General features: G+C 40.9%; 2 protein-coding genes across 2 annotated transcripts in view; both read left to right on the top strand.

Annotated features, from left to right (window-relative positions):
- The first annotated feature begins 3,905 nt into the window (after window positions 1-3,905).
- On the top strand, window positions 3,906-12,799 carry kdelr2b (KDEL endoplasmic reticulum protein retention receptor 2b). The gene is made up of 5 exons (XM_017483443.3): window positions 3,906-4,195; window positions 7,526-7,626; window positions 7,804-7,962; window positions 11,203-11,455; window positions 11,735-12,799. Exons 1-5 carry the CDS (start codon window positions 4,105-4,107, stop codon window positions 11,767-11,769), a joined length of 639 nt encoding a protein of 212 aa, XP_017338932.2. The 5' UTR covers window positions 3,906-4,104; the 3' UTR covers window positions 11,770-12,799.
- Window positions 12,800-15,915: 3,116 nt separating this feature from the next.
- Window positions 15,916-21,334, top strand: part of daglb (diacylglycerol lipase, beta) — a 10,837-nt gene continuing 5,418 nt past the window's right edge. Inside the window, exons 1-7 of the mRNA XM_017483442.2 lie at window positions 15,916-16,466; window positions 16,575-16,726; window positions 17,016-17,190; window positions 17,472-17,739; window positions 17,847-17,969; window positions 19,687-19,814; window positions 21,282-21,334. The exon at window positions 21,282-21,334 is cut by the window's right edge and continues 77 nt beyond it. Coding sequence (XP_017338931.1) covers window positions 16,372-16,466; window positions 16,575-16,726; window positions 17,016-17,190; window positions 17,472-17,739; window positions 17,847-17,969; window positions 19,687-19,814; window positions 21,282-21,334 — 994 coding nt within the window. The 5' untranslated portion in view covers window positions 15,916-16,371. The remainder of the gene's footprint in view (window positions 16,467-16,574; window positions 16,727-17,015; window positions 17,191-17,471; window positions 17,740-17,846; window positions 17,970-19,686; window positions 19,815-21,281) is intronic.

The raw sequence follows: 21,334 nt of genomic DNA on the forward strand, positions 1-21,334 counted from the left end.
CTGGTTGCAGAATGTTCCACCAAAAGTCAATGTCTTGATAAGGAGAGTTACCTCACGACTGACTTTTGGTGGATGGCCTCTTCTAATCATGGCTGTGACATTTTAAATCCATTTTTAATAATGAATTTATGGTTTTGCGCAGGATGTTCAGAGTTTGGGATTTTTATTTATATATAAGTGAATCCTGACTGATTTTTCCAAAAATTTTCCTGAACTTGTTGATCGCTTGTTGGTCTTCACGATACTGTGTACTTGGATACAGTCCCCTCTGAAAATACTGGAACGGCAAGACCAATTCTTTCATTTTTGCTATGCACTGAAGATAATTGGGTTTGAGATCAAAATAAGAATGTGAGATGATGGATCAGAATTTCAGCATTTATTTCCTGATATTTATATGTGGATGTGTTGAACGGTTTAGAACATGCTACCGTCATGAGTTACATCATCAATAAAGATCAGCGAGCACGTACCAGAAGCCGCCGTGCAAGCCCAAGCCATGACACTACCTCCACCGTGCTTGACTGGATGAGCTTGCATCTTTTGGTTCATGAGCAGATCATTTCTTTCTCCACACTTTGGCCTTTCCATCACTGTGGTAGAGATTGATATTGATTTCAGGACTTTGTGCATCGCATCTCTGTATTTCTTTCGAATTCCAATCTTTCTGATTCTTACTGCTGCTGAGTGGTTTGCATCTTGTGGTATAGCCTCTATATTTCTGCACTTGACATCATCTTCGAATGGTGGATTGTGAGACCTTCACCCCCTGCCCCGTGGAGGTTGTTGATGTCACTAACTGTTGTTTTTTGGGTTTTTCTTCACAGCTCTCACAATGATTGTCAAGAACTGCTGCTGTTTCCTTAGCTGACCTGTTCCATGTCTGGTTGTTAGTACACCAGTGGTTTCTTTCTTTTCAGGACATTCCAAATTGTTGTGTTGGCTATGCCCAAAGCTTGTGCAATGGCTCTGATTGATTTTCTCTCTTTTCTTCAAAATGGCTTGCTTTTCTCCTATAGACAGCTCTCTGGACTTCATGTTGGTTTATCTTTTTTAATAACAAATGCAGCCTTCACAGGTGAAACCTAGAACTCATAACAAGAGTAGACATTCAGAGCTATTAATTAATTAATTAATTTTTTATTTTTTAAAAATTTATTCAATCTAACAGTGCACACCCGGGCAAGAAGAAACGCGTCAGTCCAATGTTCTGTTATTTTTGATCACTTGAAAAATGGGTATGTTCAAACAAATGGTGCCAAGTTGTTGAACACATCTAGATGGAAATCAAAGCTGAAATTCTATTACAAGGAAAGGTCTATTTATGGTGAACCATGGGACAGATTCATTGCACACACTTTACCTCCATTTAGCTAATTATGTGACTTCCAATAGCAACTGGTTGCACCAGAACTAATTCATCGGTTTCACAGCAATGGGTTGAATACGTAATCGAGTTTTATTTTGCAGATTATATTGATATTTCCTCCCACTTTAAAATTAGGATTAATTCCTGTATATTCTTGACATATAATCCCAAATATGTCCATATGAGTTGCAGGTTAAACACTACGAAATGCGGACAGGTCCAAGGGAGGTGAGTACTTATGCCAATGTGACACGTCTAGCTCTTAGCTTTATCTTGTTCTGGGTCACTGTGTATCCAGACTATCCTGGGAACACTGAGTGCTCATGCCCTGTGGATTGGGATGCTGTTACTATGGAACTACTACCAACTCTCCTCAGGATAGAAATGTTTCATCACAGGATGAAGGTGTTCAGTAGGAATAACTCTATTAATTTGTAGTGACCTTTTCATATAAGTGGACACAAAGCATGCTAGCAAAAATAAATAAACACCTCCCATAGTTTTTTCCTTTAATTTGTCAGCTGTCCACGTGTTATACAAGAAAACGTAATTCATCAGACCAGGCCACCTTCTTCTATTGCTCCATGGTCCAGTTCTGATGCTCACATGCCCATTGTAGGTGCTTTCGGTGGTGGGGTCAGCATGGGCACTCTGACCGGTCTGCAGCTAAGCAGCCTCGTGCAGCAAGCTGCGATGCACTGTGTTCTGGCATCTTTTTGTCAGACAGCATTAACTTTTTCAGCAATCGGTGCTACAGTAGCTCTTGGACCAGATGGACTAGCCTTCACTCCCCATGTGCATCAGTGAGCCTTGGGCACCCACGGCCCTGTCACCGGTTCACCGGTTGTTCTTCCTTGGACCACTTTTTGTAGGTACTGACCTCTGCATACCGGGAACAGCCCACATTACATGCTGTTTTGGATGTAAGCCCAGGGGTTCCCAAACTTTTCCAGGGCAAGCCCCCTCAAATTTCATTAACATTAGTCTGAGACCCCCCTTTTGCAAGATGTCTTTAAAACACATTAAAAATACAGACTTCTGAGTAGATCCCCCTTTTTTTTTTATTAATAATTACATCTTATATCTTTACATTACATTAGGAATTGATTGTGATTGTGTGTGTGTGTGTGTGTGTGTGTGGTTGTCTGAGTGAAAAAGAGAAAACATACTAGTGGGAGGGATGGGTACACCAAATTGTTGAGGCGCCCCCTGGCGGCCCCCACTTTGAAAACCACTGGTCTAGCCATCACACTTCAGTTAGTAGTTAAATAATCCATATGGTAAGCTAGTTAAACTTTGGCTTGGTCCTGCTGCAGTAGTGAGTAAATCATGCTCTATATATATATATATATATATATATATATATATATATATATATATATATATATATATATATATATATATATATATATATATAATATATGCAATTTATTAGATCCTTAAAAAGACAGCTAAATAGTGGAAAAAATGTAATATTTGTTGGAATTATACGAATGAATGACAATAACCTGCTAATAGTCCATCACCTGAATCTTTCTAATTGACATGGCCCTCCAGTCAGTGTTGTTCACATGGAATTCTTTCAATGATACCTCAATGAACCCCCCCACTAATTTAAAAAACAGTTAGTTGAACTGATGCTCGAACCCCGTTAGCTAGTATAGTAACCTGGCAAACATACAAAACCTGCTTAACTTAAAAACTATAGTCATTGTACCTGTACTACGAGACTCGATCACGCTCACTTTATATTTTACATAATCTTGTATAATTAGACCCTTGTTTAAATTAGGTTTATCATAAATTTTGATGAGAAACCTAATATTGTTTCCCATCAAAATTTATGATAAACCTAAATCAAATCCCACAATTACATTTCTAAAAAAAACAAACAAAAAAAAAACAGTACTAAGGGGGGAAAAAGGAGAAATATGATCAATATGTCCAGGTATTGTGACTTTTGAGAACGGTAAAATATTTAGCCTAAAAATCAGAGTTATATGTGAGTGAGCACTCTCATTTCTTCCAGAAGTCTACAATATTCAAAACGAAAACACTCTCACAAATATAACATTATTTATTGATAGAAATAACAGTAGGTGTTTGTGTTAATAAAGACATAAAACACGCAACAAACATATTTTTTTCAAAATATAACTAGACAGTCATGAAATATGCCTTTCACTTCCGGAACACAACACTGTACAGATAAAAGTCGTTAAAAGCGTTAGTTTTGAGCCTTAGGGCTTTCCATAGTACGGGGGCGAGTTTCTCGTGCACGCGCGCTTTTTTTGCTGTCGGGGCGGGGAGGGGGGAATCTATCCATATCCCTATGCCGGAGTTCGACACAGCACCTGTAATGGTTTGGATGAGTGCGTCCTAAGCTTCCCTACTAAACAGTATGTATGGGAAGCTCTGTTGCGGTCCACCATTGACTTTACTGTTTAGTATGGAAGTATGCGCTACATCGCCAGCGAATAAACTCTACCCCGCCCCCTTTTCCATACTCGTGTTTTGATTGGTCGGTGATGTGTTTGGCCACGCCCCGGGCCACGTCGCGCTGTTCTCGCCATCTTTCAACCAGGGAGTGCAGGAAGAAGCGGAAAATCCCGTCTCTTTCTGTCAGTTTTTGGGACGTGTTTGGTGTTGTTGTTGAGTTACAGCCGTTTCGGTTTGTTTTTCCTTTTCCCCGGACACGGTTTCACTCCGCTCTTCCTCTCACTGCGGACGGAATCATGAATATTTTCAGACTCACCGGGGATCTCTCGCACTTAGCTGCTATCATCATCCTGCTGCTGAAAATATGGAAGACCAGGTCATGTGCAGGTGAGCGGTGTGTTTTTACAAGCTCTCTTTCAGTGCAACGCGAAGAGGCAGCGTGTGTGTTGGGCTTCCTGTGTGAGAGAAGTCTTATCTGATTTAAAGCTCGTCATTTCACTGGATTGTACAGGCCGCAGCTGCACATTCTCTCTCTCACACACACACACTCTCTCACACACACTCTCTCACACACACTCATTCTCTCTCTCTCTCTCTCTCTCACACACACTCTCTCACACATACTCATTCTCTCTCTCTCTCTCTCTCTCTCACACACACACTCATTCTCTCTCACACACACACTCTCTCACTCGCACACACACAATCTCTCTCACACACTCTCACACAGACTGTCACTCAATTTGCTGTAAGTGAATCCACTTAGTAAGCTGTTCACTTACACTTTCAGCCACTGCCAGCTCTTTAACTGTAAAAATGTGCTTACTTTTGCTTGAATCACTACCAAGTGCCATTTCCTCCACCTTAGTAGTGTATGTCAGGTGCCTAGACTAGGAAACTGAAGTTTTGTGTCACTCATGCACTGAGATCTCTTCCACAGCAAACTGCAGCTATCATACCTGCCTTAATCCTATCATTATTTACGTGTCATGATAATATGCATTTTTAAAATGCATCTTTTTCTATCATTATTATTATTTATTGTATTTTTTTTTAAATTATGCATGCTCAGATTTAGTGGATCCAGATCAAAATTCATTCATTCTCTTCATTCATTGATGTGTGCTGAGCTTCGGGAGTCCTGTGTATCCTGTGACGTGGCAGGATGTGTTACCCGGCACACTGGAGTCAGCACTGCAAACAAAAACGTGGAGTTAGTTAGTTTATCTTCAATGCTGTTTGTTTGTCTGTGTGACTCACTGTTTCTCTCTCTCACTGTAGTGTGTATGTAGAAGTTTATTCTTCACTCTTTCTGAATACATGGTGAAGTTTTCCCGTGATTAGTCTTGTAAAGGAGTGGATAATGTACTACACGCGACGTCGCATTTAGCAGATGTGCTTATCTAGGGAGGCTTGTAGAAGTGCTTTATAGTCTCCATTAAGACCATCCTCATGCTAGTATAAAGAGATCAGGGTCGGAGAATAAAAAAAAAAAAAAAAGCTGGCTTTACTCTACATGATTTTCAGCCTGAGGCGCACGTTCGCCTCACACCACGAGGGTTGTGGGTTCGATTCCTGTTGCAGCCCTGTGTGTGGAGTTTGCTTGTCCCGTGCTGTGGGTTTCCTCCCCCAGTCCAAAGACATGCATGGTAGGCTGATTGGCATGTCCAAAGTATCCGTAGTGTGTGAATATGTATGTGATTGTGCCCTGTGATGGATTCTATCGGGTCCGGAGTGTACCCCGCCTTGTTCCCCATGCTCCCCGGGATAGGCTCCAGGTTCCTCGCGACCCTGTAGGATAAGCGGTCTTAGAACGTGTAACATGATGAGTACCGGCATCCAATTGTGACCAAAGACATTCGGCAGTAATGGACAGCGGTAATCTAATCATGGACCTTATTCTGAATAAGACAATATTGTGATGAAGGTGTTTACATGAGTCGCTTTTCGAATACTCCTTTCATGTACCCGTTTTACATGTTATAGAACATAGATCGATTAACGGCTCACGTCATTACGTCACCGCGCCACGCCGTCCGACGTCCTTCCAGAATTCCACGTATCGACATACAGTTGGTCTTCGTTATGGGACCGTATACAGTTTTGAGTGTTTTTATTTTTAATTTGACGGACGCTTCAAGTGCGGTTAATTATTCGTCATGCCGTACGCACAAATAGACGACTGCTTGAAGCCGTGGGCTGCGTCCCAATCCACGTACTTACCGTCTATATAGTAGCTGAAATACATGTATCTCAGCTCTAGTAGGTAAGTACGCGGTTTGGGACGCAGCCGTGTTCTCTTGTCTGTTGTTAAACGGTCGAGCGCTGCCGTGTGATCGTGTCCTGTCGCAAAACGCGGTGAAAACTCCCACACGACGTTAATAACGTGATTAAGGTGTTTACATGTCTGTAACGCGACTCAAACAGGAATACCCCACACGTCTTAATTCCATTTGTGTTTACTTCGAGTATGACTTTATTCGGATTAAGGTCATCAATAATCGCTGTTTACATGCTAGTTATTAATCAGAGTATCGTCTTAACCGGGTTAATACTGGATTATTGTTGTCCATGTAAACGTACCGAGTGTTGGGGCAGTTAAGCAATATTTTGCTTAACATCTCAGATAGGGAGCGTTGCTATGACACTTACCTAAAACTGACCAATAAGAAGACGACTGATGAAAATACGGAGCATGAAGATGTAGAATGATGCAAAATTCCGTGGACAGCTACAAATACATGTAGTGGCAATGCCGAAACATGGAATAAACCAGATGTGCTCTATGACAGTGTCGAGCTCACTTTTTTTGAAGAACGTTCAGTTTACACGACCCCATGTTCCGCGTTCATAAAGTAATTTTCTTGAATCACAATTCTATAGTTAGAGGATATTAATCGGTGTCAATTATTTTGCCTTCTCGGGGGCATGTAGATATCATATGTAGCTTCCGAAGGGCAGTATTAATGGGGGGAAAAAATAAGCTCTTTACACACAATCATCCTGTTCAAAAGTTTACACCCCCCTGGCTCTTAATCTAGTGTATTACCTTCTGGATCATCAGTGAACGTGTGCACCTTTCGTAATAGTCGTGTACGAGTCCCTCAGTCGTCCTCAGTGTGAAAAGATTTATCTCGACATCATATATCATATCATTCTGTGTTTATTGTGTCTTGTGGACTATATGTACACATCTGTTATGTGAAATAGTTTACTCAGGACAGGACTGAATGCAATATTTATCCCTCTATTATTATTATTATTATTATTATTATTTTAATTATTAAAATTTTTCAGATTCTGCCAGGTGTATGTAAACTTATGAGGTTTTATTGGGAAAATCTTGTACTCTTAAAATCTTAAAATACTGCTGAAATCGCACAGTCTGAAACTAAGCTCGGTCCAGACAAATCGACTTTGATTCCTTTCATCAGAGACCGATGTATGTTGTTAGGAATGTACTATGGTTCTCTCAGACAAGAGGATAAGTACCATAGTGCAAATGTCACCCAAATCCAGACAACAGACTATACACTGCACTCCAAACTATTGCACAGCAGTATTGATAGACGTGCATGCGGATTTTAGCTAGTATAAAAAATGTACATTATTCACTCGGGTTCCTTGCGAGCGAACCAGATGTTTCATTGTAACGCCGTTGTGATTCTGAGTGTCGGAAGAGTCTTAACTCCGAGACCGTCTTTGCTTACCTTTCAGGTATATCTGGAAAAAGCCAACTTCTGTTTGCATTGGTTTTCACAACACGCTACTTGGACCTCCTCACCTCGTTTATCTCTCTGTACAACACTACGATGAAGGTGAGCTGGCACAGTCCGTCTCCGTCAGGACGTAGTTCGCTCTTGCACACGCTGCAGCAATAAATATGTCGCAACGTTGGGAAATGTCGACGCGTTCCTTCAAATCCCAACTGCTTTTGCATTATAACGTGTGTGTCCCGGTATCTTTATTTATTTATTTGATTTCTTTTGGTGCAGATCATCTACGTCGGATGTTCGTATGCCACAGTGTACCTGATGTATGCCAAGTTCAAAGCCACCTATGATGGCAATCATGACACTTTCAGGGTGGAGTTCCTGGTCGTCCCTGTAGGTGGCCTCGCTTTTCTCGTCAACCACGACTTCTCTCCTCTGGAGGTAAGATACACTGTCAGAGTACTGTTTATAAGATGTTCATACGGTCGTATTTTTACTTTGAGGAGGAAATTTTTTTGGACGTTCCGCTGTTTTTGTTTTTCTTTATTTATTAAAAAAAAAAAAATTTTCAAAGGAATTGCTATCGAACTAATTAACATGCCAACTATTTAGCACGGTAGTTCTCAAATTGTTTAAAAAAAACCCCACACAGACAGGGCATCGTTTGTGCACTCGGTGTATTTTATTGCTTTTCAAATAGAATGTGTATAAATGAAAAACCCCGCGTTCCCTCTCCCTCTGTGTTTTCTTGTTGCTGGGGAGAGGCGGAGCTTATCCTGTCTTTTACCTAGCTGTCAGTGCAGACCAGTGCTGCCAACTGAGCGACTTTTCAGACCCCTTTAGCACCGTTATTTATAAATTTTTTAATCTAGTGCTTTTTTTTTGAGGGGGGGGACAAACCTTAGCAACTTTCCAAATGTCTCCAGTACTGTCCTGCAAGCGCGAGGTCTTGCTTTCCCGCTGCACTCTCACCTCTCTCCGCGTCTGCTCTGTTCAGTGAGCGACCGAGAGCCGGAGCAGCTCATCCCGGTGATCGCACGGCAGCTGACGTAGACGTGAATGTAAAGAGAAGCGAGCGCAGGTGTCCCACTGATTGATTTAACAGTGTCATGGCTAACGAGACGCGCCCTTCGTCCCAGTTTACCTCATTCACGTGCAGATATTTTTAGAATGTAAAGCAACATGTCCACGTTATTACAACCTAGTTCTCTTGTTCAAAGTAGTCATAGAGTTCTCATCATTCATGTTCCCTACCTGTCTGTTGTATAGTTTTATAAAAGTTCTGTTATAAAAAAAAAAAAAAAAAAAAAAAAAAAAAAGCAAAAAAAAAATCTTTCTATCTATCAGAAACAGATTATAGATCAGGTTATATATATAGATAGATTTGATATAGAATAGATAATCATTATACCTGGTCTCCTCCTATATGGGGGGGCGCATACCACATGACGTGGGGGGGGCTTTAGTTACAAAAGGTTGAGAACCCCTGATTTAGCAAAGCAGATAGGTGACTAGTAAATTAGCAAGCCGACATTACTGTACAAAATCCACTCCCACTATACGTTCCTTCCTTTGTGCTGCAAATGGCCTCTCATTTGACAAGGTCAAAGTATTATTCAGATAGGATACATGTTAATCCGAACAAATAACTGGCACTTAAGTAATGCAGCCGGAGGATGTCTGCGGTATTTAGGGTCAGTTCGCACAGGATTAATGATGTGTATCATTTACAGAGACAAAAATGTCTTCACAATGTACGCGTAGTCATGACACTAAAGATTCGCACTGTGTACCACAACCCCAATCCCGAAAAATTCGGGACGCTATGTAAATAAAAACAGAATGCGATGATTTGCAAAAAGTTGGGACGGGGCAACAAAAGGCTGGGAAAGTAAGTGTTATTAAAAAGAAACAGCTGGAGGATAATTGGCAACAGGTCAGAAACATGAGTGGGTATAAAAAGAGTATCTTAGAGAGGCAGAGGTTGACCAGTCTGCAATTTGTGGAACAATTTCAGACTACGAATGTCTCATCATCTACAGTACATAATATCATCAAAAGATTCAGAGAATCTGGAGAGATCTCCGCGCGCGACGGACGAGAGTGAAAATCAACATCGCAAGTCTTTTGAGACGTCATCAGATTCAAAATTACTTCATTTTTTTTTCGTAAAATTGTATTCGGTTTCCTCAGGTTAAACATTTCGATGTGTTTTCTGTGTTCTAGAGTGAATAAGCTATGGGTTTATGAGGTTTGCAAATCATCGAATTCTGTTTTTATTTACCTTTTACACCGCGTCCCGACTCTTTTGGAGTTGAGGTCGTGCATGCATGAGCATGGCCGTGCGAGTTGCGTTTGAACATTTAATAGGCCGCATGACCATAACATATATGTAGTCTAGGGGGCAAGGTGGCTTAGTGGTTAGCATGTTTGAGTCGCATCACCACGTTTGGGGGCCCATATGCATGTTTCCTCTGGGTACTTCGGTTTCCTCTCCAACTCCAAAGACATGCACTGTAGGCTGATTGGCACTTCCAGATTGTCTATAGTGTGTGAATTGTGCCCTGTGATAGGCTCCAGACTCCCTGTGACCCTGTTTGGGATAAGTAGTATGGAAAATGAATGGATGGATGGATGTAGACTGTATCTGTGTTAGGAAGTCAATAATATAATAAGAGCTTCTGACACGTCCTTTTAAAAGTCGTCTGTATTTTATCGCTCTCTCTCTGTCAGTACTTGCTTTCATTTCCTGACCAATTCCTGGATTTATTCCAGACCAACCCCCCCCCAAAAAAAATCTCTCTTCCCATTGGATATAATGGAATCTTTACCAACATGTCAATATGTATACTGGTAATATTATGGACGGTAAATACGGCGCAGTCTTTCCAGACACGTGCACACAGACTAAGGGTGCGTCTCGATCAGCTCTCTAGGTCGTGAATCGGTAAATCGTGTACATGAGTTCGGGTGCGGGTAACGACCCTGACTCACTACACACCGGGACACCGATGATTCGATTTCCGGTGACGTGACCACGTACTCGCGTTGTACATCACCACTGCCGTTTATCAACAGGCAGGACTGATACCTGTCAGACATTATACGACATAAATTCGTTCGCTTAATCACACACCGTTGTGTCATGGTACTTCAAGCAGGATCGTACGCTAGCTAGTGTATTTATTTTAATCCATTAAACCTTTAAAGGCGTAAGACTCGAACAAACCGTATATAGAACACCAAATAAAGGTCAAATTTGCTAGCGTACGTAATCATCGGAGAGCCACAACGACGATAAGAAGCAACTCGCATTTGTAGAGGAAGTTAGCTGCGAGCGCGTCCGCCGTTGTTTTCGTGCTGAGCGGCTTTATGGCGTCATTTCCTGTAAGGGAACGTTCCAGTGCACTGGAAGAATTTGGATATTGAGACGATCCTTAAAACGGGTCGACTCGCCGATCAGTGCCCTGACTGCTGAACTCTTGGAAGCCGATTTGAGACGCACCCTGATCTGATGTCTTTGGACAGAACTAAAATCCCCAAAGAGACGTCGGTAATAAATTCATCACCTCACCTCCCTGCATGTACAACGGAACAGGGCTAAATACACGACCGAGTCGTGCGGGGAAGCCGACCAGGGTATGCTGTATTTAAACTCGAGTTTTGTTTTTCCTGCTGTAGATCCTGTGGACTTTCTCCATCTACTTGGAGTCGGTGGCCATCCTTCCTCAGCTCTTTATGATCAGTAAGACCGGGGAAGCTGAGACCATCACCACGCATTACCTGTTCTTCCTGGGGCTCTATCGCGCTCTGTACCTCATCAACTGGATCTGGCGCTTCTACTTTGAAGGCTTCTTCGACATGATCGCCGTCGTTGCAGGCGTCGTTCAGACAATCCTTTACTGTGATTTCTTCTATCTCTACGTAACAAAAGGTAAGCGACTACCAGAGTTTCGAGCACGTCCTAGCAAAAAACCCGCACGCTACCAGACTTCTTGAGCTGGATTCCCCTCCATGTGTCTGGTTTGATTTTTTTCCTGACGCTTGGGCGTGAATTGAAAGCTATACAGAGCTTCTAAAGGTTACAAAGAAGCGCATGAGCTCCTGTATAAATGGTCACCACGTTAATCGGTATATGGGGGAGCGAGGGGGCATGAAGTGAAGATATTGTTGTTCTTTTGAATCCTTAATATGTCTGTCTTGTTGTTGATAGTGTTGAAAGGGAAGAAGCTGAGTTTGCCAGCTTAATCGTGTGCTAGAGACAGAGCTTTAGCGGTTGCGTGGAAGCGCAGGACACCGCTGATGCCACGTCGGTGTAAGATGCCCGAGGAGTACAACGTGGATCCGTTCTTTTCTTCAAACCCTGACCAGCTCCGGGACAGTTCTGGATTCAAACTGTGGTAATCGCACAACTCCTCCAGTATCCACGTTTTACACGTCTTTACCATTTTTTTCAATTTTTTAAAATTTTTTTTAATGTTTCATTTTTATTACTTATTATGATAAAAGAAAGGAACCATTTTCTATCGGAAATATCACTTCAATTCGGCTTGTGCCAGCATAAAACGCTGTAAAATGCAGGAAATGTGTCGGTGTGTGACGGTCGGCGGGGATTATTCTTACGCGGGGTGTTTGTCTGTTTGGAAAATGTCTGGAGTTTTGAACGAATGTACCATGTTTTCTAGAGCGTGAGACGCAATCGGTGCTCCCTAAAAGCCCGGTTGCGGTGTATGAGATTTTACGGTTGGTGTGTCACTCCGGTAGTTACCTGAAGATACGGGGAACGATACGATCACGCCGGTAAGCAAAAATGTTATCGTCATGGTGATTTAGAAATCGCAGAATTGCGTGCAAACTGAGAACGCTTATCCTCAGCACGGCGAAGAGATACGGAAGCAGGAGGCGTGCGAGAGCTACGAAAGAACGTAAACGAGGAGTTTCAGCATTTACGGAAATGTAACGTTCAACCGTGATACATCCGTAAGGGACGTAATACTGAACCCCAGCAAAAGAAACTAAACATTGTTATAGTGATGACGGTTTCTAACGTGAGGCGTTCTGTGATACAAACATGCCTGCTTACGTAAATGCGCATTCAAGTGATGTAGGGTTTTGGACTCGAGCGACTTATTTTCTGGAAAATATGGTACATTCATTTATTGCAACTGCAGAGACGACTCGGCTGGATGAATTACTCCGTGTTATCTCTGTTTTAATGAAGGCTGATCTTAGTATAAAGGTTTACCTCATGCTCTGGTCAGGGTTTTTTTTAATTTTTTTTTTTTTATTATCTCTAAGCAATTTCCTAAACTTGTACGCTTCACCGCTTCGGAAAAATCGAGTGTGTAGCGATGTGAGAGTGAACATTAGCGTGCACTATTGACACACTGCCTTATCTTTCAGTATTTTATGAATCGGCCGTTTTTATTTTACTCGAATTATGCATTATATTTGCTTTCCCGCGTCTAATGGCAAATTACGTGAGCTGACTTGCATCTCATCCGGTTGATCTAAAAGTCTGGTGTATGAAAATTTAGTTCAGTTTTATCAAGGTGGCATATAACGTGATTCACTGATGATTTTATTTTTCAACGTATTTTTATGCTTTGAACATTTTTTTTGAATGATTATTTTGACCGACGTTGTCCATAGAGCTGTAAAGCATGATTTGTATATCGAGTTTTCCTTATATGATGAGTTTTATTTGTAATCTCTGAGGGATGGGCATTGTTGCAGTTTGGGTTAAGAGTTTATTGAGTGGTGTTTGATTTTCTTTTAATTTCTGAATTCTGATTCTTCTTTATGGTTTTTTTTTTTTTTTGCTGAACTTTTTATTTTTATTTTATTAATCTTCACGACATGTATCTCAAATAAAGATCATTTGAGAGAGAATTTGTTTTGCTGTGTTTTTACTAAAATAAATGTTTCACACACAATCTGTTGGTGGTTAATATTTTATAAGCCCCAAGAGTTTTCAGGTTGTGGATTCCATATGTGGCGTACCATGGATTTATATGGGAACGAATGTTGTAGGCTGTGGTGTATTCTTGTCCTGAATTGATGTGACATTCAAAAACGGAGAACCGGTGCTTTGTAATGCAAAGAAGAAATGCAAAGCTGCTGAAATTGGACTATCTGCCAGTCTGTCCCTTATATACTGCTGCCTACTAGCAACTAGGATATACTAGGTACGTAATAACATGAAGGTAATGGAGACTTTTGATATTTGCACTATAACTGGACAATCTAGGTAGTTAGGAAGTATTATCTGTCAGTTATTTGTAAATAGATTTATAAAAATGTATGTTTTATGAAATACTGAAAAAGTGCTATCATTGTGTTTGATGATCGATAGATAGACAGGCACACTATATGACCAAAGGACACCTGACCATCACACCCGTATGTTTTGTTGAACATCCCATTCTAGATTTAGTCCTTCTTTGCTGTTATAATAACCTCCTCTCTTCCGGGAAGGCTTTCCACTAGATTTAGGAGCGTGGCTGTGGGGATTTGTGCTCATTCAGATACAAGAGCATTAGTGAGGTCAGACGCTGATGTTAGAAGAGGAGGTCTGGGGTTCAGTATGCGTTACAGTTCATCGCAGAGGTGTTCAGTGGGGTTGAGGTCAGGGCTCTGTGCAGGACACTTCAGTTCTTCCACTCCAAACTTGTCAAACCATGTCTCCATGGAGCTCGCTTTGTGCACAGGGGCGTGGTTATGTTTGCGCCCCTTTTGGTTCCCGTGAAGGGAAATTGTAATGCTAAAATGTACAAAGACATCCTCTGCGATTTTGTGCTTTGAACTTTCTAGCAGCAGTTTGGAGAACAACCACGTATGGATGTGGTGATCAATCAGGAGTCCATAAACGTTCAGTGGGGGGAAATAAGTATTGGACGTGTCAAAAATGTTTTCAGTAAATATATTTCCAATGAGGCCATTCACATAATGTTCACCAGACATCAGTATTAACTCAAGAAATCTGAAAATATAAAGAATTCATGACATTAAAGTCCATAAATAAAGTTATGTGGAATGAGAGAGAAAAAAAGTATTGGACATGCTAAGAAAAAGCAGTTCTCCAACGCAAGGTGAGGCAAGATTTAAAGATAATATGTTTAGAAGAATGAACCACAATCACACCTGAATACTGCGGCCCATTAATTTCTTCATACAGGAAGCGTCTTGAAGCTGTCATTACAAACAAAGGCTTCTCCACTAAGTATTAAATACATTTCAGTTAGCGTGTTCAGTACTTTTTTCCTTAATTTATGGACTTTACTGTTGTGAATTCTTTATATTTGCAGATTTCTTGAGTTAATACTGATGTCTGGTGAAAGTTTCATGTGAATACCCTCATTGGAAATATATTTACTGAAAAAAAATGTCAACGCGTTCAATACTTATTTCCCCCACTGTATATAACAGAATATATACATAATCAGGTGTCCACATAACAGTATAGCATAGATACATTTGTGGTCATAAGGTTTCATACACCTGGCAGAATCTGCAAAATATTAATAATGTTTTTAAAAAAAATAATAAGAGGGATCATAAAAATTGCAGTTAATTTTTTATTTAGTTCTGCCTTGTATAAGCTGTTTCACATAACATATGTTTACATATAATCCACGAGACACAATAATAACTGAATTTACACAAATTAACCTATTTAAGTTTACATTACACTTTATTATTAATCCCGTGTGTCGTCACCTGGATGATCAGCGACTGTGTTTATGTTTCGTGAGAGTTCTTCATGAGTCCCTTGTTTGTCCTGAGCAGTTAAACCGCCCCACTGTTCTTCAGAAGAATCCTCCAGGTCCTGCACATTCTTTACTTTTCCAGCATCTTCTACATAATTTCACCCCAATATCACCAATCAGCTGGTTCATTTGTGTAAATTCAGTTATTATTGTGTCTTGTGGACTATATGTAAACATCTGTTATGTGAAATAGTTTATTCAGGGCAAAACTAAATACAAAACGAATTGCAATTTTTATGATTTCTCTTATTTATTATTATTATTATTATTATTATTATTATTATTATTATTTACATTATTAACAAGTTAATAATTATTAAAGTATCAACTTGTGACCCCAACTGTAGCTAGTTTGATAGACTGATAGTTTATTATTTATTCACCATCGTCAGTAACTGTTTTATTGTCATCATCATCATTAGGGATTGCTTTATTAATTAATTAATTAATTGATCGATTTATTGTTGTTGTTGTTATTATTTGAATTATTATTATTATTATTATTATTTGAATTATTATTATTATTATTATTTTTATACACTAAATACTTCTCGGAACTATTCTACAGAGTGCTGAAATCCGTCGGAGGTTTTCAAGTGTTGCACCTATACAAAAAAAAAAAAGAAGAAGAAAAAAGGAAAACAACAATGACGTCATCCGCTGTTACTCAGAACCGGGAGAGCTCGCGGAGTGTCGCGTCCTGACGTGCGAGCTCTTTAAATCATCATTCACAAGAAACGTGAACTTCTTTCTGTCTTTTCTTCACGAATAGTATGTTTCGAAGTATGTTTAAATACGGGTCGGGTTAGTTTCTCTTGCTAACTTACTACACGTCACTGACAGTCCGTTGAAGCTGTTGATGTGTGATTCCTAGCACTAGCTGGATGGGTTGGTAAAAGCACTGAAATGCTCAAAATGCTGTTTTTTTGTTTGCGGTCCAGTTAGCAATAAGCTCTGAAGGATTCGGATCAGGGTTGGGATCAGGGTTGGGGTTAAGGACTTGCACTGATCTGTGTTTGGGCGGTGGCGAGGTTTCATAATCCTACATTACCACACAGCTAGCTTTCACTGCCGGGTCAGCATGCCGGGCATGGTCGTGTTTGGTCGGCGATGGGTCATCGCAAGTGACGATCTTGTATTGCCAGGAGCATTTGAGTTGTTTATTAGGCTTGTCTGGTAAGTATAATGTGTATGGGGTTTAATCATGAACTCAGTTTCGTCTCCAAGTGTGCACAGATTACTGTTCTCATCAGGTGAATAAAACATGTCTTTCTTTTCTCCTAGGTGGATTGGGACCCTAGCTCTGTACGTCACCCGCAAAGGAAAGTTTGACTGTCATGGAGGTTCCGTTCTTCACGGCTACCTTGTCGTTCTCCTCGTGCTGCTCGGCGTCATCATAGTGACCTTGTGTGCGGTCGTTTACGTCAGCGCGCAAGGTAAGAATCCATAAAGACCGTCCCAGGATTCTCCGTACTGAACATGCTGTTTTGTCTTTAATCTTCCGCACCTACTGATTTCTAGTCGTCCAGAAGAAGACCCGGTTCCCTTTCGAGTCCGGTTCCTCGTATGGTTTCTCCCTGATGCTTTCTGAGGGAGTCGCCTCTGATTCACTCACTAGGAATCTAAATCGACAACCACAGCTGGGTTTCTTCAGTGCAGCTTCACGACAGTGTCAGTTGTTAATAAATAAAATGAACGTGCTCTTCTTTTGTTTCTTGATCTAAGGTACCATAATGAACCCAGGTCCTCGACGCTCGATGCCGGTCCTGGTGTATGTTCGTGGATTCCTTTTCCTCCCCGAGTTTGTGTGGGCCTGTCTGGGAGCCGTGTGGGTGTCCAATTACAGTACAGGATGCGAACCGGCTGAAGTTGGGCTCGTTGTTAGTACCGTGATCGTTAGGTGGGTGAAAAGCCGACCGTCATTACATGATAAATTGGATTTCACAGTAAAATCAATAACGTGAAGAAGCCATACACGTTCCTTGAACGGTTGATGAGTACCGCTGGTTGCGTATAGCTTTTTATCAGTGAACCAATCTGCTTTATGACTTTTGACCCGAACAGGACTACTATTGCTTCGAATTTGAAAAAGTCATGCGGTTAATATTTTATAAGTGCTGTAGACACTTCACACACATTATGATTCATAAGACAGACATCTGCTCTTGTCCTCTTCTCTAGCTGGATCATCTTTATCTCCATGGTGGTGGGTGTGCTGGTTGTGTTCGACCCGCTGGGCAGCCTACGGCATCCTCATGTGACGGCCGAGCCTTTGGGCTTGAGGGATCTGGAAAGTAACGAGTCCTCGCAGCTCTTTTACACGGCGCGCTCGCTGGCCGTACGTGTGTGGGAGAGCCGGCTGCGTCTGCTGTGCTGCCACCTGCCTCAGGACGACAACCACAGAGCGGCTTTCTCCAGCATCTCCCAGCTCATCAGCGATTTCTTCTCGGTGAGCTCGGAAGCTGTGTCTAGACGACGTGTTGTTTTTGTTTTTTTATTTGCTCGCTTGTGTTAAAATGCCCAAGACGGAATTGTTCACAGCATTCCTCTGTCTAGGACACGGACCTGGTGCCCAGTGACATTGCTGCAGGTCTGGCCCTTCTACATCAAGAGCAGGACAAAATGCAGCAGTGCAAAGACCCGGAAGACGTTATTTCCCACAGTCCCTCATCCCCCATAGTGAGTTTGCTTATCTGTAACTGGTCCAGTGTAAAGCGCCCGTGGAACAGCTTGAGAGCTATGATTCGATTCGGTATGCTCCTTTTGAAACAGGAAGTAAGGGAGGGCGGGTGTTGGATTTAAACAGTGGCGGAGCAAAGTTTTACCGATAGATTTGTAGAGAGTTTGCTCACAGCTGTGTAGGTTTTCTTCACTGCCATTTTGCCCACTGCACTTCGGATTGGTACCAGGCCATGGCTCGCAAGTTCCCAGCCTGAAAATGTTTTCCTCTTTCCCCCTTATATCAAGCCTCATGTGGCAGTGGGATGATTTGGAATAAGGTGCCGGAAGCTACACTACCAAAACTACATGAACAACCCATGTTCGATGCTAACTAACAGCTACTGTAGAACTATACTCGTTTACCGTTCTTTTACAAGCATTATAGAGAGGTTTTGTGTCAGTCCAAGATGCTGATCTAAAATGTTTATGTATTTAAAATAAACTTAAAAAACCCAAACATTTATATATTTATATTTATAGATATGGTGGCTTATGTGTCCACAACTCTCAAAGACTATAATAAGTAAATAAATAAATAAATAAAGAGACAAGTACAGAATGCTTAACTGTTTACTGCATGGTGTTGCAATATGGCAACTATTAATTTATCCCCAATTTTTTTTGGTAGGAAATAATAATAATAAAAAAAACCCTACTATTTTCCTATGTAACTGGAAGACTGGGGATTTAACTTTGACATAACAAAAAAAAAAAAAGCCATGTTACATGAGAAGGAAGTGCTGTCTGCAATTTTACTTTTCTGCAGTCACATGGCATGATGAAGGCCATCATCGGAGGGCTCTCAAAATTTGATCAATTTTTCAATATTTAGGCAAATATCCATCCATCTTCTATACCGCTTAATCCTTTTCAGGGTCACTGGGAACCTGGAGCCTATCCCAGGGAGCATCGGGCACGAGGCGGGGTACACCCTGGACAGGGTGGCAAAACTATCTCAAGGACGAAAATTGAAAGTCTATCAGAGATATGTCAAAAGGGATTGTTCAGCCAAAAATGAAAACTCTGTCATCATTTCCTCACCCTCGTATTGTTCCAAAACTGCATGACTGACTTTCTTCTCTGGAACATAAAAGAACATGTCTCGAGAAACGTCTCGGATATTTTGAGACCTCACTGGGCTCCAAAAACCCTTTTTGGTTACCGGCATTCTTCAAAATATCTTCGTTTGTGTTCTTCAGAAGAACGCAATGCATACAGGTTTGGAACGACAGGAGGGTGAGTAAATGATGACAGAATTTTCATTTTCGGCTGAACGATCCCTTTAACATCGATTTGTCGTCATTTAAACAGGTTTATATATTTTGAGTCTTCTGTCAATTGGTAAAATTTAATAATGCGATAAATCTCATACATTTTGTGTTATATGTCACGACAGGATAATTTCCACCACTGCACATTGTTGCCAAACGACAACAGTTTATCAGCTACCCCAAAACTTTTCTTCCCAAATATTTTTATTACTTAATTAACTAAATAAATTAATTTGAAAAAAAATGTAATAAATAATGTTTATATAATATAGTACTTCATACAGTAGCGGGTTAAATAAATAACAATCAAACCAGTACTAAACCAGTATGTACTGTATACTGTGGAATATGGTTTCTTGGAATATAGTTGTTGTTTTTTTGTGTGTGTGTGTGTGTGTACACAGAGAGAAGATCTGGAGAGCGAGCTTGAGAAAGCAGCACATTACATGCAGTTCGCTGTAGCTGCTTATGGCTGGCCCATTTATGTCTACTTAAATCCTCTGACAGGATTCTGCAAGCTGAGTGGTAACTGGTATGTTTTCAGCGAACCTTCACAACCGCAGCCTATTTTTAGTGACTTTCACTTCCTTTAACTTCAGGCTTCTAATGTTGTTGCTGTCAGAATGGGAAAACAAATGGGGACAATTCTACTGCATGTAAATGAGTGCATGTGCCGTGCCTCCAGAAAGTATTCACACCTCAGTTATTATTTCTCGTCATGCTATATTGCGACATCAGATTTAAGTATATTAGAACGGGATGTTTTTTTTTTTTTTTTTTTTTTTTTTTCTGCACGTTTTGAAGTGACTCTCTACAGAAATGAAATATATTTAGACATGCTCAGAATTGCGAATGCTAGTCCACTAATGCTAAAACCGGCAGATCAGATGTCACAGCTGCTGTCGTGAACGCCGAGGAGCGGCTCGTGAAGCTTTGAGGTAGAGTCGTCGGGAGGAAAACTGAATTAGATATTAGACAGGGTTATTAAAATAATTTACGCAAACAATACGACACGTCCCACACACTTCAATCGAGATCAGTCAGGTAAAACCGGGTGTTCAAGCTTGATAGGTGCAATTGTCAGAAAGGTGTCCAAGAGTCCTGAAGGGGTTAAAGAGCTCATTAGCTGAAACAGGAGAACCTGTGTGGACCTCAGTGATATCATCAGCTCTTCACACCTCGAAAAGAAAATCCGAAAGCTTTTGGAAAAAGATTCCCAGATCAAGCGCGTCGGCGGTAGCGTCGCGCTTTTATGGTTGCGTTTCAGCTGGAGGAACTGGAAAGCAACACGGATGGAGCGGAGGAGGAAGCCAGAAAGCTCATAGAGACGCATCCAAGACAACTCAAATCTGTCACGAAAGGACAAGTCACAGCGAGAACGCGAATTCTTATCAGTTTAGCTGTCTTTAGGTGTTTTTATTTTTTTTATTTTTTTTACATTTTCTAATAATTCTGACGACATCTAAATACTTTTAAGTTTTATTTTTGTACAGAGTAACTTCAAAAGAAACAAAAAACAATCCCATTCTGATAAGCCTAAAATGTCTTCGTGTCTTTGGCTCTGAAAGCATTTGCCCCCCCCCCCCCATTTTTATTTTATTTTATTTATATCCTATCGTTTTCAATAAGATGTAAACACTGAACATTTCTGTATTTTTCCAAGCTGGAGTTACTCTTTAACAGTTTGTTGCACAACAGTCTGAGTGATTAAATGTTCCTGAGTTAGGAAACTGGGTGGTTTTCCAGCTGTGAGTGAAGCAGTGTAAATCCTGAGCCGAAGCTCCTATTTAAAATGATATTTACAATCGTGAAATTGATAACCAATTCAGCAGAGTCCTTTAATGAATATATTAAATGATATTCATGGATAACTCAAGAGAGAGAGAGAAAAACAAGACTAATCAAGACTGTCTCAGTGAGCCTCACTTTCTCCTGTTTGGCTGACACGGTTATGCGTACATTAATGTGCTGTTAATGAATGTTCACTGTCCTCTTACAGCTGTCATCATCGTAATGCGACGGAGTACGACCTGGTCGGAGGCGACAACCCCG

This window comes from Ictalurus punctatus, chromosome 13, assembly GCF_001660625.3.
Source record: "Ictalurus punctatus breed USDA103 chromosome 13, Coco_2.0, whole genome shotgun sequence".
In the NCBI taxonomy this organism is placed as follows: Eukaryota; Metazoa; Chordata; class Actinopteri; order Siluriformes; family Ictaluridae; genus Ictalurus; species Ictalurus punctatus.